General features: G+C 36.8%; 1 protein-coding gene across 3 annotated transcripts in view; it reads left to right on the top strand.

Annotated features, from left to right (window-relative positions):
* The window catches only part of LOC128025252 (MAGUK p55 subfamily member 7), a gene marked incomplete at its 5' end in the record, with an annotated part of 83,438 nt that overhangs the window by 29,250 nt on the left and 33,632 nt on the right, over positions 1-20,556 (top strand). For all 3 annotated transcript variants that reach the window (XM_052611427.1, XM_052611426.1, XM_052611428.1), the window contains 5 exon segments: positions 13,473-13,554; positions 13,727-13,812; positions 14,101-14,175; positions 16,765-16,961; positions 17,987-18,051. In XM_052611427.1, the coding sequence (XP_052467387.1) occupies positions 13,473-13,554; positions 13,727-13,812; positions 14,101-14,175; positions 16,765-16,961; positions 17,987-18,051 (505 nt within the window).

The raw sequence follows: 20,556 nt of genomic DNA, 5'->3' as shown, positions 1-20,556 counted from the left end.
AGGCCTGTCCTGTTTTCAGCACATATCCTGGCATTCCTCAGCCATTATTACCTTAATGAGACCCAATTTTCCTTTTTCAACATAATACCTGTTAATGATGGAACTGTAATATAGCAGGGTTAAAGCAACATTGAGTGCTTACTGAGCAGGTCATTGAAGGGTCAGTCTAACAGTCAAGATATACAGAGTTAATGAAACCTCACAGATTCTATATTTGTTTTAAGTCTCACTGTGTGTTTGTATGTGTGCATTTATAATTGGAAGTTTAATAACCCTGTTACCCTGTTTAACGTGTATCTTCTGCCTACTGGTATACTTCCAGGTGGCATTAATTTAGCAGTGATAATTGAGGCTAATTGTGTTTTGATGACCTGGCTGTTGTTCGTTTTGTTGTCTTTTCTACCCTAGATTTCTCCTCGCCAAATCTAAAGCAAAAACAGCCATGTGGTTCTCTGTAATTTGTTCCTTTAAGCAGCAAGTTGAAGAGAGTGTGTATCATTGTTTATGTTTTCACGCCAGTTTAAGTGACTTTGTGTCAAACACTCGCTCTGTCTCGGCCCGGGTCTTTGTATTTGTTTTTTCAGGTCTGCCTTGGTGGCTAGAGATTAGGTTCTGCTGAAACGATGTGAACCTCAGATTCTAATTGTAATGTTTGAAAAAGTTATGATGATGAGAGTGTGTTCTTTATGTTGGTATGCACAGAAGAGATCTATAATACCTGAAATCTATCTGTCAGCTCCCATTCATCTAAAATGGCCATTAATTGGTTGGCACAGGTGGTCCCCCCCATAAGTTATAAGACTTGAAATACACACAAACACACACAAACCCATCATAAGGATGCACTAAATTGATAAAAAGTGACAGGAAAAGTTATAAAACTTTGTTTGTATAGTTGTTTATATATATATATATATATATATATATATATATATATATATATGTATATATATGTGTGTGTATGTATATGTATATGTATGTATGTATGTATGTATATGTATGTATGTATGTATGTTTGTATAGAACTTTGTTCATCAAAAGCACTATTCGGACGGGACTAGTTTTCTAAACTTCGTTTGCGTTTCGATTCTTACCACCTGACGTCTGTGATTTTCATGTACCAATTCGGACGGGACTAACATCTCCGTGTTAATTACAGAGGTGGGAGGGTCTGATTTGTGCATCTGGGCGTCACAGAGATCAAGCGCACTGTATGCGTGCATTGCATTCATTCAGAATGATTGCCTTAGTATTATTATTACACAATAAATACAAAATGGCTAGTATAACAAAACCGTGTTAATGTGTGGTTCCTTTAGTTTAACTTGTTTTCCTTTTTTTTTTTTTTTTTCATTAAATGTAATTAAAACATTATGTAACTGAGTACATGAACGTGAGTAATCTTACCTGATGCTGATATTACAATAGCCGGTATTAACAGTTTACGCGATCTTGCTCTTGATTTTTATTATTTGTATTATTTTTTTATTATTATTTATTTGCCGCTAAGCAAATATATCAAACATCCGCGTGGTAAGAGCATCTACGGTAATTCACGTTGGCCAAAACACACATGGAAACGCGTTGTGAAATAAAATATCACGGGCAATCACAGACATTCGCATTCTGACGGGATTAGTTTTCTCAGAGGATCACTGAGTTTGCTGAAAAACAGTAGGTAATTTGCTCTGGAATTATCACAGAGGTTGTGTGAGGAAAAACACAGACTTGGCAGATTCGAATGGGATTAAAATCACCAAGTACGTCTGTGAAACAGATTTCTCTAACGACCCCCTGTAAAACAGTAAAACTGTCTGAATAGGGCTAAAGAATCCTGTAAAAATGTTTTCAACAAAAATATTAAGCAACGCAGCTGTTTTCAACATAGATAATAAGTAATGTTTCCCAGCACCAAATTAGCCTATTAGAATTATTTCTGGAGGCTCATATATTGGCAAAGCCGATATATCGGCTGATATTTGGCCTTTTCTAATACTAATACATTGGACATTACATTTACAATACATTTTTCTTCTTGGCCGATGTGACTTTTATTTTGATGACATTGACAGCAGCAGCATCTGAACGCACACAGTGCTCAAACTTACTCTTGTTCGTCGTCGTTAACCATTCTGTCTGATAGGGATAGAAGTCGGTTCTTATCAGAATGGTTAAACAAAGGAATTAATGTATACAGAAAGTATTATATTGATTGCTTTTATATTAGGCCTATTAGTAATAGAAAGGCAAACATTACAATAATTTCTTGTTTGCCATCAGCATCAAGCAAATATGCATCCAGCATGATCATGTTTTTTCTGCATGATGGTCGGTCTGTGTGAATTGAATGCTTTAAACTTTAAACACATGATTTCAAGTTATGCTGAGCTTTATGCATTTGCCCACTGTCATTTTCACTGTGTGCTGTATGTAAAATGAGGGTTACCCTGGCTTTATTTGAAAAATATGATTCCCAATGCACACAAGTTTTCCAGAATACGGAGTCCCCTTACTTGTGAAAAATACTGTCAAATTCATTTACACACTTTTTTTAATCCATTGTCAAATGATTTAAAATTTCTTAAATAATAATAATAATAATAATAATAAAAAAATATATCCGCTACCGGCCCCCCTGCTTTCCAAGATATTGGCATCGGCTGTATAAAAACACATCGGTTGACCACTAATCCTATGACAGTTAAGACTGGAGTAATAACATTAATGATAAATATATAATATAAATTGAATAACCTTTTAAAATGCATTCAAATATAAAACTTTTATTTCTAATAAAAAATATTTCACAAAAATAAATGCATGATGATGAGCTTAAGAGAGAAAATTGCCAACCACAACATTTTAAATCATAAATTTGTGTGTGTGTGTACTTGTTTTGACTATACTTGAAGACCAAATGTTATATTGTGAAATATTTTGACAAAACCACTAGTAAGCACATTTTAATGGTCCTTACTAGATAAAAGGCTTTTTAAATCAGCCAAAACATGTTTTTATTCAAATCAAGTGTTCTGCACATGTTTCTGTGATGGGTAGGTTTAGGGGTAGAGGTTGATAGAAAATATCTTTAATCTGATATAAAATAAATGGAAGTCTATGCAATGTCCTCAATAAGATACCGAAAACAAAATCATGTATGTACTGTATGTACACAACTTATTAAAATATGAAATGGTACAGCTTACTATAGTTAAAAAAAATAAATAATGCATTTTGGTGGCAGAATGGTGCAGAAATCAACCAGCCTGGGCTAATTGGGCCATGCTAACCAGGCACACCCCTTGACCCATTGGCACCCACAACATCTGTTTAACATCTAATGACTTTGTAGATAGTCTTTGTGTATGTAAAAAATAATCGTCTTCATCTAATGTCACTGTCGTGAGAGTAATAGTACATATGAGCAGTTACTTTCATCACACAGTTAGGGGTGCAGTGATGTGCGCTTGATTTTGCATCTGACAATCTGTCAACGGATGAACAGTCTCTGAAGAATGACTGCTGTCCCAGTGCTCTGAGCTCTACACAAATTAAGCCATCCACTTTTGGCTGGCCTTATAATAACAGTCGTAAGCATTTATATGCTAAGAGACTCAGCATATGGAGCTGATCACCTTCACAACTGCAAGCTGTGGGGCACGTTACTGATGAGTAATATAGCGAGCTGCGGCCTCTTATTCTAACTTGCTTAATTTTTCTTCCATCTCAGTTTCTGTTTTCTCTCTCTTTTGACCTTCATTAGTCTATTTATAGAGCATGTTTTAATGGGCAGACCTCAGCAACAAGAGGAAATAAGAAAACCTTGAAAATGCTTGATCAAAGGACCTGCTCATTTCCTCCGACTGCCTACTACAAGTGACCTTACAGCAAGAATGAAGTTGTACTCGTGAGGATCATGAGAGCGTGGTTGCAAGGATGACCAACTGAGGTGGAGTTCCTGATGGGTAAATTGTGCCTGTGTTATGAGTTTGGTTAGTCAGCCTTGTGTAGCATCTCCAGCAGTATGTGTGATGTTAGAGGAAGTCAATTATGTTCTTGACAGATATGTCTGTCTCAGGCCAAGTCAAGTTCAAGTCAAGTTGAGCTTTGTCATTCTTCTACATGTGTGGACATACAGTGGAACGAAATGTCGTGCCTCACAGAACCACGGTGCTACATAATTACAGACATACCATAATGAAGTAAAACAGTATAAACTGATACACAACTAACCTACTGACAGAACCTGACAAACCTGTACCTGAATAATATCAGCTCATACTCTTTCACCAAGAGAGAGAAAAAATGGACTTCAGTCATTTGCATGGGTAGATGACAAAGATGTAATTTGCTTTTAATGCATTTAATGTAGTTATATATATATATATGCATGTAATGTTTGCATGTATGTATATGTGTGTGTGTGTGTGTGTATGTATGTATGTGTGTATATATATATATATATATATGTATATATATATATATATATATGTATATATGTATATATATGTATATATATATATATGTATATGTATATATATATATATATATATATATATTCATTCATTCATTCATTCATTCATTCATTCATTCATTCATTCAGCAGACGCTTTTATCCAAAGCGACTTACAGATGAAGACAGTGGAAGCAATCAAAAACAACAAAAAGAGCAATCATATATAAGTGCTATAACAAGTGTCAGTTAGGTTAACACAGTACACGTAGCATGGGATTTTAACTAATATAATAAATAAAAAGAAAACAGAGAGAATAAAAAATAAAAGAATAGAGCAAGCTAGTTAGAGGTCTTTACACATAAACAAACACATAGATATACAATTGCATAATAAATGAAAAGAAAATAGAATACAAAAAGATTAGAAAGGTAGTTAGATTTTTTTTAAGAATATAATTAGAATAGTGAGTGTTAAAGTTAGAGGGTCAAATAAAGATGGAAGAAATGGATTTTAAGCCGATTCTTGAAGATGGCTAAGGACTCAGCTGCTATGATTGAGTTGGGGAGTTCATTCCACCAGAAGGGAACATTTAATTTAAAAGTCTGTAAAAGTGCGTAATATTTTATAATTAATTATTTAATTTGTATAATTTGAAAAATGCAATGAATACAAAAATACAGTGTGTTTTTCCTCGGTGAGACCTTTATTACAAGATCAACTTGTGGCAGACAGTTAAACTACGAACATATATGCGCGTGCATATGCGGTGCTCTAAAGCAGTGGAACCTGCAGCTGCGAGCCGGTGTTCTTGTACAGAGACCTCATTTGTTCCAAAATAATAATAATAATAAAAGAATCATGTTAAACAATAACATAAAAAAAACATAATAATACTTAGATCTGACAGGTTTTGTCAAAATGTAACTCAAAACCATCCAAGCCAGAAGAGAAGGCCAGATATTAGCCTTCCTAACAATTACGCTAACTTAACAAATTATGCTACTTAAAGCCTCATGAAAAATAACTTACTTTAGTAACTAGCATACAAGTTCTGCACAAGTCTACGGATTTTTGTTAAGAAATATAAGCATGTTGACATGATCTGGGGTCAGACTTGACCGCAACCTGGTGACTGGCAGTCCAGCCGCCGAAAACACCCGCTCTGAGGGAACTGACGTTGCCGGGATGCACAGGTACATCATTTGAGTCATGGCCGTGTTGTACTTATACACGACATTGCAATGTTTGCAGTTAACTATTTCGCTTTTTAAATCAAAATGGTCCCATGCCACACTTCGCCGTGACCTCTTCATTATTTCTTTTAAAATCAAAAAGGAAGATCACAGATAACCGAGTAGGGTGACAAATATTGCACCCTGGTGGTAAAATATTTAATTGCTGCCACACAGTGAAATTCATTTAATTACTTCAAGACTCACAGTAGACTCAACCTGCATTAGATAAAAAAAAATGCATTTGATTAATGGATAACAAATTAACGTGATCGAAGAAATTCTAAACGATCAATTATCGGTCGTCGATTAATCATGCCTATCCCTTTTGTGTGTGTGTGTGTGTGTGTGTGTGTGTATGTATGTATGCATGTACGACGTATGTACGTACGTACAAAAAATTAGCATATTGGGATAAAAGGTCATTATTTTCCATAGTGTAATGATAAAAATTAAACTTTCATATATTTTAGATTCATTGCACACCAACTGAAATATTTCAGGTCTTTTATTTTTTTTTTTATACTGATGATTTTGGCATAAAGCTCATGAAAACCCGAAATTCCTATCTCAAAAAATTAGCATATCATGAAAATGTTCTCTAAACGAGCTATTAACCTAATCATCTGAATCAACTAATTAACTCTAAACACCTGCAAAAGATTCCTGAGGCTTTTAAAAAATCCCAGCCTGGTTCATTACTCAAAACCGCAATCATGGGTAAGACTGCAGACCTGACTGCTGTCCAGAAGGCCATCATTGACACCCTCAAGCGAGAGGGTAAGACACCGAAAGAAATTTCTGAACGAATAGGCTGTTCCCAGAGTGCTGTATCAAGGCACCTCAGTGGGAAGTCTGTGGGAAGGAAAAAGTGTGGCAAAAACGCTGCACAACGAGAAGAGGTGACCGGACACTGAGAAAGATTGTGGAGAAGGACCAATTCCAGAGCTTGGGGGACCTGCGGAAGCAGTGGACTGAGTCTGGAGTAGAAACATCCAGAGCCACCGTGCACAGGCGTGTGCAGGAAATGGGCTACAGAGAAGCAGCTCTGGACTGTTGCCCAGTGGTCCAAAGTAAATTTTTCGGATGAAAACAAATTTTGCATGTCATTCGGAAATCAAGGTGCCAGAGTCTGGAGGAAGTCTGGGAAGAAGGAAATGCCAAAATGCCTGAAGTCAGTGTCAAGTACCCACAGTCAGTGATGGTCTGGGGTGCCATGTCAGCTGCTGGTGTTGTATTGGTGCTGTGTTTTATCAAGGGCAGGGTCAATGCAGCTAGTTATCAGGAGATTTTGGAGCACTTCATGCTTCCATCTGCTGAAAAGCTTTATGGAGATGAAGATTTCGTTTTTCAGCACGACCTGGCACCTGCTCACAGTGCCAAAACCACTGGAAAATGGTTTACTGACCATGGTACTGTGCTCAATTGGCCTGCCAACACTCCTGACCTGAACCCCATAGAGAATCTGTGGGATATTGTGAAGAGAAAGTTGAGAGACGCAAGACCCAACACTCTGGATGAGCTTCAGGCCGCTATCGAAGCATCCTGGGCCTCCATAACACCTCAGCAGTGTCACCGGCTGATTGCCTCCATGCCACGCCACATTGAAGCAGTCATTTCTGCAAAAGGATTCCCGACCAAGTATTGAGTGCATAACTGAACATAATTATTTGAAGGTGGACTTTTTTGTATTAAAAACTTTTTTTTTTATTGGTCGGATGAAATATGCAAATTTTTTGAGATAGGAATTTCGGGTTTTCATGAGCTTTATGCCAAAATCATCAGTATAAAAAAAAAAATAAAAGACCTGAAATATTTCAGTTGGTGTGCAATGAATCTAAAATATATGAAAGTTTAATTTTTATCATTACATTATGGAGAATAATGACCTTTTATCACAATATGCTAATTTTTTGAGAAGGACCTGTATGTATGTATGTATGTATGTATGTATGTATATGTGTGTGTATATATATATATATATATATATATATATATATATATATATATATATATATATATATATATATATATATATATATATATATATATATATATATATATATATATATATATATATATATATATATATATATATATATATATATATATATATATATATATATATATATATAATATATGTGTATGTGTGTGTGTATGTGTATATGTATATGTATGTAATTCTTTATTTGTCACTGAACAAAGAGGAAAAACCTTGCTTTGTCCTTTCGAGCAGTTCTAAGACAGGCCTCAAAGTCATTTTGGGTTAGATGATGATTAATCATAAATGAGAAATATGCTTTCTAATTGTATGTGACAGAAATCTTTGCCTTGGCTTTTGTTTTGCCTGTATTTTTTTATGAAAGCATTATGTATTATCTAAGAGCCTTTGCCTTGCACAATGAGCCAGAATGTTGACTGTGTAATGATTTATTGATATGAATAATAACCTCGTTGAGTGAATAATGCTCTGTTCCAACACACTGGAAAAAACTCCTTCCACACTCAATTAAACAGGCTACCTTCAGTTCAGTGATATTTTATTGAAATTATTCATGTTTTGATTAAAAAGGAAAGGCTTTTGACTGGTTCTAACCAGAGATGAGCACTCAAATTAGTGACTTGGATTCGATTTGCACATGAGTCTCATTTAAATAGACTTCAGACTCGACCTGAAAGGGCTCCAGACTTGACTCAACTCGACAAGAAGGACCCGTGAATAATTTTAAACATAACTTGAGTCTTTTATCCTTAACTACTGATATCATAAAAGAACTTGGAATTAACTTATATGTTTTTACTACATCTGCTTTACGCATTTCCTTGTTGATTTAGATCGGACTCTTATCATAGTATTTGAAGACGAATGGCCACGTATTGCACAAACATTCCAAAATGTCAGAAGGGTTTGAAAAATGGCGGGAGCCACCGTGTCATGTGTTTTCACATTTGGTTATATTAGTGTGTCAGAATCGGGAACTTTGTCAAGATCAGTTACTGAATGTGTGAAAACAGTTTAAAAAAAGATACTGGAATGACAGCATCAAATCTTAAAACATATCGCATCTTAGAATGCATCCACAAATGTTAGTAACATTCAGGTTTGTATGTGTTCAGTTTTGACTAATCATACTGCAAAAATTGATGCTTCAAATTAACATTTTGATAATCTCTAAACATTTATTCAGATGCAGCACCTAATTAAATGAATCTGCGTTACATTAATGAATGAATCGAATGATTGATTCGGTGAGCAATTCATAAAGACAGCCATTTGCTTCATTTCCAAATTAAAGGGATATTCCACCCCAAATTGAACTTTTTGCCATTAATTACTTACCCCCATGTTGTTCCAAACCAGTAAAAGCTTTGTTCATCTTCAGAAAACAATTTAAGATATTTTGGATGAAAACCGGGAGGCTTGAGACTGTCCCATAGACTGCCAAGTAAATTACACTGTCAACCATAATGTTATGAAGCTACGACAATACTTTTTGTACACATATAAAACAATATAAAACTTTATTCAACAATTCCTTTGTTAACAGTCTCCTCTGTGTCTCTTCACATCACTCAAACTGCCAACTGCAAACACAAGCGATATCTTACTGCAAATATCTTACAAGTTGTACCTTTAATATCGCTCTGCCGATATATCGGGCCGATATTTGTAATTTTTCAATATATCGGCATCGGCCGATATCCATGTTTTGTAACGCCGATTTAAAGTCAGGCACGTCGGCGGGCAGCCCCGTGTTATTGGTGCGGTGGAAAGAGCTGCTGCTGCCACTGCATGTGAAGCACTCCAAGACAAAACTTTTGGAAGATTCAACAACTGCCCTGGGAGATAAAGGTAGTCAGAGAATTTCACTCTGTTAATGGGGTGGAGAAGTTGTCAGCTCTCACAAACACTGCAGCGTGATTGAGGGCTCCGTTACTCATCCCCGCTCACAGACAGCACCGTGCTCGGAGAGACAGCTGTCCTGGAGCTGCCCAGAACGGTGAATAACATTTGTTCGGAAGCATGGTTTGATGCAGACAATAACCATTTTTCCATCCAACTCATTTGTATTTAGGGATGTCAATATTCGATCATTTCCATGATCGATCGTCATTTAAATTAACGATCAATTAATGCTGCAAAATGCGTCTGCAGCGGTATTGTTATTATGTGCAAAAGCCACTTGGAAAAAAGCTTTCTCATCCGAGTTAAAGGGGGTTTAGTCTGAATAAAATGCTAGTAGCAGGACTGTAAAATGAATAGATGTGATTATAATCATTTGATAAAATGGAGAGAGCGCGCCATACGTTGGAGATCATTTATCTTTGTTGAGTGTTTCTCGTCAAGGAGACCTATGAATGCGCTTCTTTAAATGCTTTCGTGGTGCTCGTTGTTGTATTTTAAAACGCAATTGCTTAACTGCAATGTTTTCAAATGACACTATAGTAGTGGTGCAACAGATCATCATTGATCCGTGTTCCGTTCAGATCAATATCTTCGGTTCGGCACAAACGTGACCCTCGGATTGATTTATGAAAAAAAAAAAAAGTTGCGCATGTTCAGTCCACACTCAGCGGTCATGGCGAGCGGAGGAACGGAGGAGCTTGAACGCCCCGCGCATTTTGGCTTCCCTGTCAGATATAATGATGAAAGAAAGAGGTTAGAGTGAAAAGATTGTGCCAGATCTTTATGAACAAGAGATGAAAAAAAGTTGTGGATAAACTATCCCGAGCATCCTCTGTTGCGCTCACGACAGACGGCTGAATGTCCAGGGGGACGGAGAGCTCTGTGATGAAAACTGCTCACTTCATCACAGCAGACTGGAAGATGAGAAGTCCGGCTATTATGTTAGAAAGAAGATATTATGCCATGTGCACTTTAAGTTGATTTCATATATTTTCATTGAATAATTTAACGTTAATAAAAAAAAAGACAAAACTTATGTTTATTTGTCTTGGCCTTTTTTTTTTTTTGCTGATCCGAAAAATGATCCGATTCTTACAAGGACGAGCGAGCGCGGGTTTGACTAGATGTATTTGGAGGTTATTGCTCAGGTCTCGTTCTGCGCATATCCAAATGTTTCCACATTCGCAATGTATCTGAATGTTAAACTATAATTTATTTATTTTTTTGACTAAATGAAAAATATCATCCTCTTCACATGAGCAAAAATGTCCTTGGCATCACAGCAGAGAGGACAGGTATACTGCGGTCTATTTAAACTGACCAGTCTAACCTTTTATATGTTTGGTTGACTGTGCTTTATTTTAATAATGAACAGACTGTGATGTAAGTTTGAAATTAGAATGCACTTTAGATGTTCTGTGTCATTTATACCAAACACAAATGTTGCTGGTTGCTAGTGTGTTGTAGTATTTTTTATATATTTATTTTTTTATATTTTTCAGTTTAATTGATTTTTATTCCTAAAATTGTATTTATTTAAATGTATATTTGTGTTTAAATTTATGTTCCAACAAACTTGAAAAATTCTACTTAATAAATGCTCTTAAACTTTTATGTAAATGATTGACATATATATAATTTAATACTTGGTCAGTTTATTGATTTGTTTGGTTAAATTTGGATAAATTGTTTATTTTAATACCGTGCAGTGCACAAAATTAAGATTCGAGAGATGGTTCAAGTCAGTTCTCAATAAATAAAGATAAGTTTAGAAATGTTGTGCATCCACTTATTATAAATGCGACATTTTGGCATGCAAATGAAGGGGGAAACTTCAAGATATCGGCCCTAAAAATCGGCAGCACATATCGACCATCGGCTGACCCTGATCTCTAAACATCGGCATCGGCTATAGAAAAACCCATATCGGTCGATCTCTAATTCGATGTAGTATTAGATTAATTAATATCTATTGGCTATGTTACAGATGTTTTTGAATATGAATGGGCATCCTTAAATTTAATAATGTTACATGTATTTATGTATTTTTGTATCTTGGATTGACTCCATGTATCCAGTTAGAGGAAGACTACTCAATGTATACACACACAGTAGTTGAACTAGAATCCTAGCAGTATCCCTGGAACATGTTTTGTCTTTAAAAAACAAACTTGTACATAGGATTTTTATCAATTAATAAAATTACTCCAAACTTGTCTCTGACTTCAGAATTGACTCTGACTTCAGATGAAAGACTTGTGGACAGTGGTCTAATTCTCGTACTTTACTCCCTTTCTCTCTCAATCCCCCTCATGCGTGTCATAAACACCACTGCTTTATCTCACATTGAGATGTAACAGCTACACTGATCTCTGTTTTTTTTTTTCACCTCCCAAAGCTCTGGGCCAAACGTTTTGTCCTCCCAGGTCACCAAATTGTTCCAATTACTTAATCAACAGGAAATTCAAAGACTTCTGTCGACAAACGGCTGCTCTTTCCATCTTAAAGTCTGTGTTTAACACATCAGAGAGGACCTTGAGCTAATGTAGGAATCATGATGATGATATTGCAAAATCAATACAGGTGACCAAGTCATCAAAACACTATGACAAAAGATTATTGGTCTTACTGAGGTAAGGCATATAGAAGAGGAACGATTTTTCTGGGGTTAAAAAAAAAATCCCATTGATGTGGCAATGGAACAAGTTTGTCAAGGTAATTTTTCCACCTCTTTAGACACCCAAAATGAGGTGAGGTAAAAACTGCAATAGGTTTTAAACACACATGCACACTGGAGGAACTGCTCCACATCTTCATCCACTGTCATGGATGCTTCAGAAATAATAACAGCCTTCGAGACACTGATGTAGAAAACAGAGGATGAAAGAAAGCAGACTGAAGCTCAAACTCTCTGACATGTTTGTCTGTGTGTGAATATCCCTACTTCTTGCTAGGAGTCTTTCTGTCTTAGTCTAGCTCTCTAATTTAGACGTGTGTGTGTGTGTGTGTGTGTGTGTGTGTGGTGACAGGCAATGCTGTGAGCATCTGACCACATGTGTCTCTGTTACAGTAGCGCATGAGTATGTATGGCGGCAGGATGACACAAAGAGCTGGCATATTGGCAGACAAGTGCCGTGGATAGCTTGTGCTTTTGTATTCCTGCTTGTGTTTTAGCAGTCATGGCAATCCATTTAAGCCATTAGTTGTGTATCTAGCCATACTCTATAGTCACAGAACACTTAATTCTCAAATAATTTTTTACGCTCACTTGAGATGGTTTTTGACTTATGCGAAAAGGAGTTGATGCAAATAATGGGAGATGGAAATGAAAAATTTCTCCATGAGGTTCAAAAAAAGTTATGTGTCTTTGTGTGATGTGGATAACTTGACCTAATCAGTGGACCGTTCTCTTTGCACAGCATCTCAAATTTTGTTTTGGTCGTTCTCCAAAGCCTGACACAAAGTCTGTCATTAAAGTATTTCCAATTTTCCAATCCCAGTTTTATACATAAGTTAAATTCTCAACTTTGGATGGAAACATAGGTAGTGAGTCATTTATTCATTCATTTAATCGATTTGCTCAAAAACACTGATACATTCAAGAATTAAAAAGAGTCATTGAGTCATTCTACCGATTCTTTCAAACACACTGATTGATTCAGTAATGAAACATGTCTTCTGAGTCATTGAATCATTTATTTAACCAATTTGTTAAATTGCTAATTCATTCAGGAACTGTCTTTGAGACACCTAATACTTTAATAGGTATTAATGAAAATTTTAATAACATATTATATGCATATAAACCTGGTCACTTTTAATTGCATGTTTTCTTTGAGTAAATGTGATTTGACTTTTTTTTAATGTGTGTTACAGGGTGCAACCATAAAGAAGGATGAACACACTGGAGCGATCATAGTGGCGCGCATCATGAGGGGCGGGGCAGCAGACAGAAGTGGTGAGCGCTGATGCATCTCTTCTTTCTATACACAAACTAAACATCTGGGTGTGGTTAGAGTGCATTTGTTTACACAAAGTCTGAGATGGTTTATTACACTGAATAAACTGCTGAAGTGCTGTACGTGATGTCTTAACTTCTCTTGTTGCCCACTCCTCTTTGTTGTGTCAAGGGCTGATACATGTCGGAGATGAGCTGAAAGAGGTCAACGGTATCCCTGTAGATGACAAAAAACCTGAGGAAATAATTTGCATCCTGGTATGTGCATGTGTCTGTGCAAAGTCAACATGAAACCGTATGCTTAACTTTTGTAATTTAACAGAATGCTGTGAAAAGGGGATTTTATCCAAAGGGAAATGTTTGGACTGTTAATGCATGAAACCTATATACTCCTGACTATTTTAGCAGAAATAATATTGAAAAATGTTTTAGAACTAGTGGAAGTTACTTTAGATAGATTTAATAATGTTGACTGGTGCATTAATTTTGTCTTTTTATATGCTTAAGAGGTTGTTGATATGTTGTCTTTATGTACTCTGTTTATAGTCCCAGTCACAAGGTGCCATCACGTTCAAAGTAGTCCCAGGCATCAAAGAGGAGGCACAAAGCAAAGAGCCCAAGGTACAATTCATTCTCACTTTGGCTGATCAGACATGATGAACAGTTTAGGAGAAAGAGTTGGCCTATATGGGATGTTCTACTCAGACAGTGGGGGAGTTTTCCCCTGTATGAGTACCATGGGCTGCTGGTTTGATGGATAAGTTTTCATTCCCATTCATCTTCAACACAAATGATTTGCACTAAACCTCTCAGCTCGTACAGCTTACAAACATTCTCTGTCAATCTGTTCCTAACCCAAGTGAGCTGTCTCACAGCCTGCTGTCTACACGAAACCTCAATTATGACACTCAAATGCATCACACAAATAACACTCTTCACATGAAGCATGGAAAAAACTCTAGTCAGAACTGTTAACTCTTGATTAATCCAATAGAATTAGGACCATGTTGCTAAGATAAAGATATGATGTGATTAAAGATAAAACATAGATCCCATGCACAGTAATACATAGAATTAAAGCACTTTGGTGGTAATCTATACCTTTTAGCAAAGTTTTGCAATGTATTCTGAGATTGCTTTATCCTTGAGTAAATACATTGCTGACTGAAATTTCAATCAAAACAACATAGATGTAAATTAACATAATTGTTCCTAACATGTTCCCTAGGCTACAAAGTTGTAAAAAAGTGCACATATTAATCTCTCCCAAAAGAACACAATTCTGAACCGCCTAAACGAGTCGTCAGTAATTCGAATCCGACTTCACATTTGCACATTTAGTAACACATTTGCATAATCTCTGCCTATGTTCTACGTTGGCTGTCCGCGAAAAACATTTTTTTTTTTTAATGGGTGTATCTTTTCCCACACATGCTTTAGACCAATCACAACAGACTGGGCCATATTAGAGCAGAGCAAGCTCATGGAAAGGATGGGTTTAGAAGGACTGAAGTTTAGAACTGCTTTGAATTAATCATTTGAGAATCGTTGGAAAATTATTTGGTATTCATTTTTTTGAAAAAAGGAAAGAGATTTTGACCGTGCATGCATGTAGACCTATTGAAGGAGACTCCTAAAACAATATTTGGAACTGTATAAATGGCATAATTGATGCGGTTTAATATTTTTGGAATACCATTGTTGTTGTTTTTTCTTTGAATAGAAAGCTCAAAAGAATAGCATGCATTTTTAATACATGGAAACCTTTTTTTTTTTTTTTTCGTTATATAGGTCTTAACTGTAAATTTTTATTTATTTTTTTGAATGCATCCTTGCTAAATATAAATTAATACATTTCTTTGCTTCGTAGACAGAGTCTGGAAGGGCATAATTTACATTTTTTGTGGAGGGGGGCACTTGTCTGAAGTTTAAAATCATTGGTTCCCCGTAAGCCAATCACATAACGTTTTGTTATGACGTGTTGTTTCGCCGGCTCAGCCTCACCGGCACAGGAATTCTGTGAAAACAAAACCATCAAGCAAGCTTTGGTTCCTCCTTAACCTGATCCTGCATGAGAGCAACCAAGGGGGACACAATCACAACTATCACCTTGCCGGACTTTGGCCTCCCCAGTTTCTCGCTGACAATCGGTAACAGTTGATAAATTAAACTTTTCCCAAAACCTGTCGCGAGTAGACCCACAACATCACCTCCATTCAAAATGTGAAACAAATACTTTGCGAATAGCATCCCGTTTTTCCATGTCCGCTGTCGTTTTCAATTTCCCAGCCTAAACTATAATCTTAAATTTGCCACTTATCGTCTAAGTCACGGCTCTCAGCCCGCCCTCTGTTCGTTGATTGGCCGGCTGTTTTGGAACCGGAGGAAAACTGGGAGATGGTTTATCTCAGACTGAGTACAAAAGTGAACTGAAATTGAGCGGAAGTACGAAGTCTGACGTAGTCAAGGCTAACATTTCTTAAAAAAAAGAATCTTGAGTGCTGTTATAAGCGAGGACTGTCCCATTTCTTTGTGGGTCTGTTATATTCCTTTTACTGTGCTGTAATGGTTTAAATATGTCTCAGTTTTGAATTCAGTCATAACCCGCATGTGCATGTTATCCAATGATCATAGTTTACTGTTTTCCACACATGTAATGAATATGTTGAAGTGCTGCTAATTGGCTGCACATGTTTAAGAGGGATAAGAAAAATTGATGGAGTGCAAGACAGAGATGAAGCGTTCCCTCAGGATGTATTGGTGTGTTTGTGGGAAACGTTCTCCTCTGTAACATCATTTTTCTGTATGGCACATGCAGCTCTCTAAATCAACACAAGCCACTGCTCTGCACTTTGGGAATTTTGCTGTCTCCGGTTGCTCTCAATAGCCCTTCTTATTTGTCCTTTTTACTTATTTAATATGTCTGCACAATCGCTCCAATCCTTTAAACACCTCATGATGTCCTTTGTTAGAGAAATGCTAAAGACAATCACACGTAATTTCCAATTACTGCATTGTAGTGCATATGTGTGGAAAGTAAGCATGTCTGCTAAACAAAATACATCTTTATTTGGTCATGGTTTAGTGAGAGGGATGGAGCAGATGTGATTTCAATCTCATCCTTCTTTAATTTCATTTTATTCCATTTAAAGTTCTTCATTTTAAAGCCATTTTCTCTCTCTTTCTCTATCTCTCTCTCTTGCTCTGCAGATTTTTGTAAAGGCTCTTTTTGACTACAATCCAGCTGAGGATAAGGCAATCCCTTGCAAGGAGGCAGGTTTGGCATTCACAAAGGGAGATATCCTGCAGGTTATGAGCCAGGACGATGCCACCTGGTGGCAGGCCAAACTGGAGGGTGATGGCAACACGCGCGCAGGACTCATCCCATCCAAACATTTTCAGGAGAGGTTAACCAATGCTTTTCTCTCTTCCCTGCTCCTTTCCTCCCACTATCACCAGTTTTAAATTCAACAGTACTCCATGACTCGATCATCCTGTCCGCCCTCTGTCCAGCCCCCTCATATATCATATTCTCCTGTCTTGCATCCATCTCTCTGTCTCTCGACCATTCCAGACTTCTTCCACTCCATTACAACCTGACTTTCACTCCCTACTATGAAAGGAATGACTTTTCTGACTTTTTCCTCTTCTTCGTCATTTTTTTCCCTTTTTGTGCAAGAGGGCTCGGCCAAAATACTTTGGATTTCCGTGGCTGTCTGGGCTGGAATGAGCAATGAGAGACAATGATAGCACTGGTTCACATCCACTTTGGACGTCCACACACAAGGAAAATTGCACACCAGTGGCGTTCTTCGTAAAGTGGACTCTAACGTGCATGCACATGTGTGCTGCCTTAGGAAATAGTTTCTTTGCTCTGTTTCTCTTGAAAAAAGTAGCTTTCAATTGTAAAACATTATTTCCGAACCTGTCAATTGTACAGTAGCAAGTGCTGTTTCTGGCTAACCATTCTTTCTCTCGCTCACACATATACTCCCTCACTCGCACACTAATGGATACTTAGAGGCAGGTAGCTCTGCATTGTAGTTAAGTGTTAAGTAATCCCCGTACAGTTGTAAAATCTGATGGTTTTATGGCATGTCTCTATGTGGCTATACTCACAGTAGCAGAATAGGCTTGTGGGTCTGGTTTAAAGTGTTACATTTCTAATTAGCAAATTACTTTTAAACATTTTGGATATAAACAAGAGTGACAATGTATTAAATGGCCAGACTGACACCCTTACATTTTCAGCATAATTCAGATTTGCTGGATGAAATTGCTACTCGCTCATATCATACATTTAACACTTTTGTATAATACATATAATACATACGTATAATACATCTGTCAGTCCCAAACACTGACTTTGTGAATGTAGACTATTTATTACCCTTTTTGGCTCCTTATCTTTCTCCCTCACTTTTTTTTTCAGGAGGTTTGCCGTCTGGAGACCCATGACCGTCGCAACTCTTCAGAGAACCCCCAGCAAAAGATTTTGTAAGGACCACACTTATACAGTCATGCAGCAAATGAGCACTGAAACGCACACATACACAACAGGGCTCAACGATAAGGATTTTTTTTTTCATTCTGCTATTCCAGTCAGACTATTACTATTACAGACTATTAAGATTACATAAAATATAATGTAACATTCATAAACATTTTGCTGGAAATGACCACTATCTTGGTGACAAATCATCATAATGAAAAAAAGGTTTATATATATATTTACAGAGATACAGAAACAGTGGTTCTCAACCAGAGGTCCAGGGCCCACAAGGAGGCTTCAGCAAGGATGACTAAAAAGCATTTAAATTAGGAATATATATATAAATCTAATGTAAGTAAGTCTAATCTAAATAATAATGACTAGTAAACAAACTATGACTATGATAGGGTTTTTTTTCACCCTCAATTACTATTGTTCTCATTGAAGAACATGCAGTCCTTGAAATTTCTGGAATCACAAAGTAAATCATGGTTAATTCATTTAATATAGCAGTACTCTGTTTCTCTTCATTAAAAAGTTGAATAGGCTGTTTGGGTGAAGGCAGGTCTTTGAATGTTATGTTGTACAGCGTCGGGCTTTTGAATAAAACATGGTTGAGAACCACTGGCGTAAAACATTGATGGACAAGGTCAATGAATGTGAAATTTTCAGTGGTAATGAAAAAAAAATTTTCTGACCTCAGACAGCAAGCTACCTTATTGTTGAGCCCTGTACATACTCATCCTTTTGGGACTACAGCAGAAATTATTTTGAAACCATTGTATGCAAGAGGCATGTGTATTTGAGTTGAGCAATGGCAAAAAAAAAAAAAAAAAAAAGAAGATTAGAAGGAACAGAAACCTGAAAAGATTAGATGAGAGGGAGGAAAGGTAGGTGACATGAATGCGGTCAGGGAGCCCAGATTTCCTTGATTGGTGCCAGGTTGATATGTGCACACATGTGTATTCATGTACATGTGGATTAATGCACGCCTGGACATAAGCTTCCTCTCCTGGTTTCCATTAATGTGTCTTATCTGATTACTGTATGTGTGTCTGTGTGTGTGTGTGTGTGTGTGTGTATTTGTACACCACAGCTCTAATCTCTCCCACTGGCTGACAGCAGGGGTCTTTACGGAGCTGTGCTGGGTTGCTCTCAACACATGGGCACACTTAAGCCTCACCACGAGACAGACACACAGCAACACACTCGACATGTTGCCGTCATTCATACAGCTACACACACACTTGATTAAATAATACAGCCACTCTGGATTCTTTTCCCCCATGCCACATGTTTGGCCTCCCACCTCTTCCATTTTTCTCCATCACTCTATCAGTTGCTTAAAACAATGAGAAGGAAAAGTTGATGTGCATGTCACTGAGGTATTGGTTCTTGATGAGTTTTCCAGGACCACCCCAGGGGTCGTGAAACTGCCGTCGTCTTTGTAGACTCTTTACATTTCACTTAAAAAATAAGCATAAGTAATATTAAAGTGCTGCTTTTATTCAGCTTTTCAAGTGTAGAATTTGTTGGAAGCACGTCATGGGGACATATGGGGATTTGTCAGAAAAACTTAAAGCTCCATGCATGACGTGACCAGAAAAAGACCAGATACAGTACCAATCCAAATGTGTTCCCTCACAGGTATAGATGCTTATTAATGTGTTTGGAAGAGAGAGGTTTTTTAGTTTGAATCTTCATGAGCGTGTCCTTTTTAAGAGTAAGACCATCTGTCTACTGGCCTGCAGTGCAGTGACATTAGCCCATATTTCAAAGGGCAGAGGTGAAGGGCTTTCTTTTGATGACTGAACACACACTAGTGCTTTGCACCACAGATATGTGCACTCCAAGTCTTACTTGTCAGAACGGCATGATTGCTTGCTGATACTGTATGTCATATATAAATAATTATGTATTATTATTATTATATATTTTTTCTTGCTTAATTATCCCTTTTACACTGAAATGTCAAATCTGCAACCTTCCAGTTACCAACCCTGAAAATTAATATGTGGTTTCTGTAGACTTCTATTTAAATTTACTTTTATATTTCTCTCTCTCTCTCTCTCTCTCTCTCTCTCTTTATATATATATATATATACAGTGGGGCTCGAAAGTTTGGGCACCCCTTGCAGAATCTGTAAAAATATGAGTAATTTTCAAAAAATAAGAGAGATCATACTAAATGCATGTTATTTTTTATTTAGTACTGTCCTGAGTAAGATATTGTACATAAAAGATAGTAACATTTAGTCCACAAGACAAAAAAATTGCTGAAATTATTAAAATAACCCCACTCAAAAGTTTGGGAACCCTTGGTTCTTAATACTGTGTTCTGTTACCTGATGATCCTCGACTGTCTTTCTGTTTTGTGATGGTTGTGCATGAGTCCCTTGTTTGTTCTGAACAGTTAAACTGAGCAGCGTTCTTCAGAAAGATCTTTAAGGTCCTGCAGATTCTTCAGTTTTCCTGCATCTTTGCATATTTGAACCATTTCCAGCAGTGAC

This window comes from Carassius gibelio, chromosome A12 (genome assembly GCF_023724105.1).
Source record: "Carassius gibelio isolate Cgi1373 ecotype wild population from Czech Republic chromosome A12, carGib1.2-hapl.c, whole genome shotgun sequence".
NCBI lineage: Eukaryota > Metazoa > Chordata > Actinopteri > Cypriniformes > Cyprinidae > Carassius > Carassius gibelio.
The sequence above is the reverse complement of the archived record's forward strand: the minus strand, read 5'-3'. Positions and strand labels throughout refer to the sequence as shown.